We start from the raw sequence: 6,550 nt of genomic DNA, 5'->3' as shown, positions 1-6,550 counted from the left end.
TACGTTCCCTCTCTACGTTCCCTCTCTACGTTCCCTCTCTACGTTCCCTCTCTACGTTCCCTCTCCTTTCCATCGTGATCCACGGCTCAAACGGTGTTCAGGGTTGAAACTATGTCGAGAAAAATCACAATTCAATTTATTCTTTCCTTCTGTCCTCGCCACAGGGGCGGAACGGTTCTACAAGGACATCGAGGACATGATTGGCTATCGGCCGAATGGCTGGTGGAAGCTCTGCTGGAAGTACTTCACCCCCATGATCTGCCTGGTAGGCCTGCAGGCTGATCAATAACCAATCTCTTCACATGCAGTCGCGTCCGGAATCGCTGGTTCACTCTACACTGCCCTATTGGGGGCCAGTTTGTGTTCCAATGGGCTCATTAGTGCCCCACTGTTACGGCCCTCCTCTAGTTTGCCCTACAGGGGCTAACAACAAACCACCCATGACCGCCATATATTTTTTTTTTGTGAGTCTCAATGTCTACTTCAAATGCAGTTATAGGAATATGGGACAGTTGCTTCATTTTGTTTGTATGCTACAGGCTGAAAGAGTAAATTAATATGTAACTTACTTGCTCCTTTTAAGTATAACATTGCTTGGGGAGTCCAATTCCTCACCTGAAAAGGGTGGAAAGTGCTTACAACTCTCTGCTAGTTAGCGATCTATCTCTTCTCTACATGTAGTTGTGGTGCGCGAATGCTGCTGAGGGAGGTAGCCTGTTTGATTTATTCGCTGAATTGTCCAATCATGTGGTGATAACAAAAGAGAAAAGCGATACCATTGGCCTCGGGCGCACACTGGTGCGACCCGAGGGCGATGGTATCAATCTGCAGCCCGGAGAACAACACCCTGGCGTGAGAGAACACCCAGGCGGGATGGAAGTACTGTGGCTGGACGGAAATTACCTCAGATTATTTTTTTTATGGAAAAATAAATAATTTATCGCTTGAATTAACATAACATAGAAATAAAAAAATATTTTGGCACTTTAGTAACCATTTTTAGAGCTTAAAAAAGGTTTAACGTTATTTAGACAAATACCTCAGGATTTGTTCCTCGCCTAGATGATAGATCTAGATATCACACAGTCTAGAAATAAGAAGTGTCCATTAAGGTACTTATTCCATCAGGGGTCTTAAACCCTGGGTCTAAGCGGTGAACAGAATCTAGGCTCAGCAAGAAAGGATGAGCAAATTCTTAATCCCTGTGAGTTGGGACTCGAACCTGCGTCTGAGTTTTGATGATTTGACAATTTTGTTGATGGCGGTTAGACTTGACTTTACAACTTTCATGATATAGAAAAAAACATTAGAGATCATTAGTTGGACTTGAACCCTGGTCTCAGGAGTGTCCGCCAACTGCTCTCTCCACATCCCCATGGAGGTTGGGATCATTCTGTGGTCGAAGGCTATATCAATCAGTTCAATAGAAATATCATTACAGACTTTATAGACTTACTAGACTTACCCTTTAGTTAATTAACATACTTTAAACAGGAATTGAACAGGAATTGAACCCTGGTCTCCAGAGTGCTATCCAACAGTGCTCTCCACTGCACCACTGTTCAAATCCTGCTGATGTTTGTTTCAAGTACGATAGAGCAAGGATACTATAACTCTGCAAATCAATAGATGCGGCTGTCGAAAGCAAATGCTAACCCGGGGAATTCCCTTTCTTGGCGCACAATGATGAATTTGGGATTAAACAAATCGTCTCAATCTGGGTAAAACAGGCACATTTTCATATACCTCTGCGTATCCCTTTAAATTCCTTTGAAGGTCTAGGAAGGCCTATATTTTATCTCCAGCCATTTTATATCAAGTGTCACATGTGTAGCGCTGTGAATGAAATACCGCAGACAATCTAGATCATATATATAAAACAATGACAGAAATCCTATTTTAACTGGGCTTTCATTATAAAGATCACATCGCCCAGAAACGGTAGCAAAATCAAAGTGGAAAAACATCTTTGATATCACAGGGAAATATATGTTTCTACTTCAATGCATATCTTGTTCATAGATTTGTGGTTTGAGGGATTATCCTAGGTGTCATCCAACTATATCGGATTCGCAATTGACTCCGACTGATCTCTTCGGTTTTACAGTAGGCAACAGAAATCTAAAATAAGATTGATCTCATTCGTATCAAATGTACTGTTTCATGTCCTGTTTCATCTGCTGTTGAAGACTTTCATCATTGGTTCGACCCGTGGTTAAATTCATCAGACTTATCCGTTTCACCGGTTCGTCAGGGCCCATGAGATTGGTCTCGATAATGTTGCGTCCTTTCCTCTGTTTCTACGGTTGTTGAATTCGGCGGAACGGCTTTACATCTGGATAGTAATATGAGGAAAGAAGGTCAGGTTATGCAAAGGACTACAATGACGAGCATCAAAACAGACTACAGAGGCAAAAGTACAAGAAAGCAAGACATCGGCGATCACAACTGACTCAAAAACACACCCTCTCAGCACTATAACAACGCGTGTGAATGTTGTCACCAATTACATTTTTCCATCACAGTATACTTGGTACCTTGCCATGGAGGCACCGTTTGACTTCACTGTATGGTAGAAATGAACCTTACATTTTATGTTAAACTATGATTATTATTAGGCCTACATATCATATAGATACTTTAATAGTGGAAAATAGCTGATCACCTTTCCCCTAGATGTTAGGTGTCATGTGGCGCCAGTGAGTGGGTCCAGTCTATTCCCATCTGATGTACTCTCTGAAGACAATGCTGACATTCACACACAAACATCATCTCTGTTTGTATAGAGATAATATATGTTCAAAAGTCATAGTTGTGCCATAGAAAACGTGAGAATATGCTGACATCCACACAGTATGACCCAAAAAAAACATGCTATGCACATCAATATTTGATGAAAGTCCAACTTTGTATTGTGTAATGATTGTGGATATAAGGAGCAGGACGAGAGTCGTTCTGGAGTGTCTTTGCAAACTCACACGGTTTGTTGTCTCTCGTTTGCGGGTTACAATAAACTCTCTCTCATCTATACTGGACCTGGACTCTCCATCTATACTGGACCCGGACTCTCCATCTATACTGGACCCGGACTCTCCATCTATACTGGACCTGGACTCTCCTTCTATACTGGACCTGGACTCTCCATCTATACTGGACCTGGACTCTCCATCTATACTGGACCCGGACTCTCCATCTATACTGGACCTGGACTCTCCATCTATACTGGACCTGGACTCTCCATCTATACTGGACCTGGACTCTCCATCTATACTGGACCTGGACTCTCCATCTATACTGGACCTGGACTCTCCATCTATACTGGACCTGGACTCTCCGATTCCTCTTGCATATAGCTAGTTGAAGTGAATTAGATAAGTCGTTAATAGAAATCTACGACAACTGTTGTAAGTAGGCATTACATTAAATGAAAAAAGACCTGACGATTGAAAACTTATGTTTAAAATAAGAATTGGATTTTTGACAGGTTACAACATCGAAAAATTCTTGGAATATCCCCTTACTTTAGAAAGACATGCCTGTCCTCAGAAAATGGTGGTGCACAGTACTGCTTGAGAACTCCCACCTGGATGGGTATGTTTTTGTTTATTTCAAATATGAATATATTCACCAGAGTTCCTGGTTCAGGGGACATGAACCAGGAACTCTGGTGACCACAACCAAGAGCAGTCGACCATCAAGGCATTGAGGCTAAATTGGTCGGCCGCCCCCGTCTCTCTGGGATCAGAACCCCCCCCCCCCCCCCCCCCCACTGACTCAGACACGAGTCGTGAGCTCGGTGTCGTTTCTTCTGTTGACTTTAAATCTGCCGTCGTGACGTCTCCTGGCAGCCGAGCTGCGACGGCAGTGGCTTTAAGGAGGATTGAGTGATTCACGCTCTCTAAACGGGCTCCTCTGTCCCGCGTTAAAACCCTGTTCATCACACAGTCTGTCACTTCGTTTGGGGGGGGGCTTATGACTTGGTTATGCTTTATGGGCTGGAGGAGTTTAATATCCAAAGATGCGGTAATATATCAAAAGGTTACAGAGAAGGGCTGGCTTAGTGGAGCGAGTTTATCACGATGCGTTCGTGTTCAGGATGCTTGAAGGTGATCGTGGAACAGGAGTGATGTGGCGCGTATACATTATAATATTCTCAGCCCATCAGATGAATTGTTGATTATGAGTATCGTTACAAACATTTTAAAAGCTACTTTATATGCTGCTACCTTTTCCTCGGTTGGCCTTCCTTCCATTGGCGAAAAACCCACCATTTCATATGCATATATATATATATATATATATATATATATATATATATATATATAGATACACACACATATATACATTAGCATTACGATACATTGTTACATTCGCAATTGTACAATTGTATTTACACGGTCATTTAGAATTGTAAATGTAACAATGCGGATCAAACTAAGTGGTACAATCTGATATCACGCATTGATGGAACGGTACTGCTACAAAACAATGCCCCCCTTGGGGACAGTGTAGATTAGGACCCTGAAAGGTTGATCTGAACGCTCTCTAAATCTCACAACGGGAACATTCTTACAGGGCGTGTTCACCTCCAGTGAGCCGGGTCGGTTCCTGTTAACTCTGCGGTGGTTCTGTGGTTCCTACAGGGCGTGTTCACCTCCAGTGAGCCGGTTCGGTTCCTGTTAACTCTGCGGTGGTTCTGTGGTTCCTACAGGGCGTGTTCACCTCCAGTGAGCCGGGTCGGTTCCTGTTAACTCTGCGGTGGTTCTGTGGTTCCTACAGGGCGTGTTCACCTCCAGTGAGCCGGGTCGGTTCCTGTTAACTCTGCGGTGGTTCTGTGGTTCCTACAGGGCGTGTTCACCTTCAGTGCCATAGAGATGACCCCCCTGACGCTGGGGAAGTACGTGTACCCCATGTGGGGTCAGGTGATTGGCTGGTTCATGGCCATGTCCTCCATGGTGCTGGTTCCGGGATACTTCTTCTACATGCTCCTCACCACCAAGGGAGGCCTGAAGCAGGTACACACCCCTCAGCGTCTGAGTGGGGGAGAGGGAGGAGGGGAGGAGGGAGGGAGGAGAGAGGAGAGGAGGGGGAGAGGAGAGAGGGGAGGAGGGGGAGAGGAGAGAGGGGAGGAGGGGGAGAGGAGAGGAGGGGTGGAGGGAGATAGGAGAGGAGTGGGGTGGAGGGAGAGAGGAGAGGAGAGGGAGGAGATGGGGGAGGAGAGGAGGGGGAAGAGGAGGAGAAAAGGGAGGAGAGGATGGATGGAGGGAGAGAGGAGAGAGGGAAGGAGAGAGAGAGAGGAGAGGGGGGAGGAGAGGATGGGTGGAGTAGAGATGGGGTAAGAAGACGGGAAGAGTAGAGAGGGTGAGGAAGGGGGAGGAGAGGAGGTGAGGAAGGGGGAGGAGAGGAGGTGAGGAAGGGGGAGGAGAGGAGGTGAGGAAGGGGGAGGAGAGGAGGTGAGGAAGGGGGAGGAGAGGAGGTGAGGAAGGGGGAGGAGAGGAGGTGGATAGAAGGAGATTTATCTGCCAGCTTCAAGCATTTTTGTATCTTCAATACATGCCAAGAATTCTGAGATACTGCATGTCAACAGTGACATAATCCAACGCGTAACCTTTTCTACCATGTTGTTGTTAAACCATGTATCCAAAAGTAACCTTTGAGATATTGTGAATCATGTTTTCCCTTTCCGCCTTTAGCGGGGTCGGTTAGTCATCTTGACCTTGTAGGTCCTTATGCAATCCCCATCGGTAGAGGCTTAAATGGTTGCATTCACACAAATACATTATCTTTGAGTAAGGGAGCGGGCTACTCTCTTACCCAGAGCTCCTAACAAGCGGCTGGGCAGCATCAGAGTGTACTCTCACCACTGGAGTAGCTACTCCAGTAGCTACTCCAAGAGTTCTGCATGACCTAGAATAAAAAAAAAAAAAGGAACCGAAGCCACAAAGGCATCAGAAGGAAAACAAGGTAAGTAAATGTTAAAATTCACGAGAGGAAAAGTGGGTTTGTGCGAGTCCCCTCTGCATTTATCCCTCGTCCTCCAGAATAAAGCGGGGCTGAGAGCCCTGTCTTCAGTCAGAAACACAATATTTACCTGTCGGTGTGTGTCTCTCTTTTGGTCTCTTCTCTGGGGGAACAGCGCTGGCAGAAGATGACCACCGCCCGGAGGGCTGACACGCCGTCGGGGCATGAAGACCTGACCCATACGGGCGGGGGGGTGGGGGAAGCTCCTGTCTAGACAGACCCAGACAGAACCGGACAGAACCAGTCAGGGCCTGCCAAACACTCACACACCCCCTCTTCCCTACCTTGTCCTCAGGCCCACTGCTGGACTCCATGTTGTTGGTTTTCCTGTTCTTTTCATTTATTGGGAGAGGGGTCCGGTTATGTAACAGCTTTATTCTGTTCTAGCGGGGGAGTTGGTATGTTTTTGAAGAAGCGAGAAGGGTAAAAAGAAACAAGAATTTAGACTTATTTTAAGAAACGACGACTACTTTGCGATGGCTTGACATATGCAAATCAGTTGTAGCATTAGGAGGGTTTGAGCTGAATA

At 45.7% G+C, this 6,550-nt stretch overlaps 1 protein-coding gene across 1 annotated transcript in view; it reads left to right on the top strand.

The window, feature by feature from the left end:
• The window catches only part of LOC130372277 (sodium- and chloride-dependent GABA transporter 1-like), an 18,155-nt gene extending 11,920 nt beyond the window's left edge, over positions 1-6,235 (top strand). Inside the window, exons 12-14 of the mRNA XM_056578217.1 lie at positions 165-265; positions 4,848-5,015; positions 6,137-6,235. Of these exons, the coding sequence (XP_056434192.1) occupies positions 165-265; positions 4,848-5,015; positions 6,137-6,235 (368 nt within the window). The remainder of the gene's footprint in view (positions 1-164; positions 266-4,847; positions 5,016-6,136) is intronic.
• The last annotated feature ends 315 nt before the right edge of the window (positions 6,236-6,550 follow it).

Source organism: Gadus chalcogrammus, chromosome 19 (genome assembly GCF_026213295.1).
Source record: "Gadus chalcogrammus isolate NIFS_2021 chromosome 19, NIFS_Gcha_1.0, whole genome shotgun sequence".
NCBI classification, from domain to species: Eukaryota; Metazoa; Chordata; class Actinopteri; order Gadiformes; family Gadidae; genus Gadus; species Gadus chalcogrammus.
Note: the sequence above shows the minus strand (reverse complement) of the source record. Positions and strands in the feature narration are given on the sequence as shown.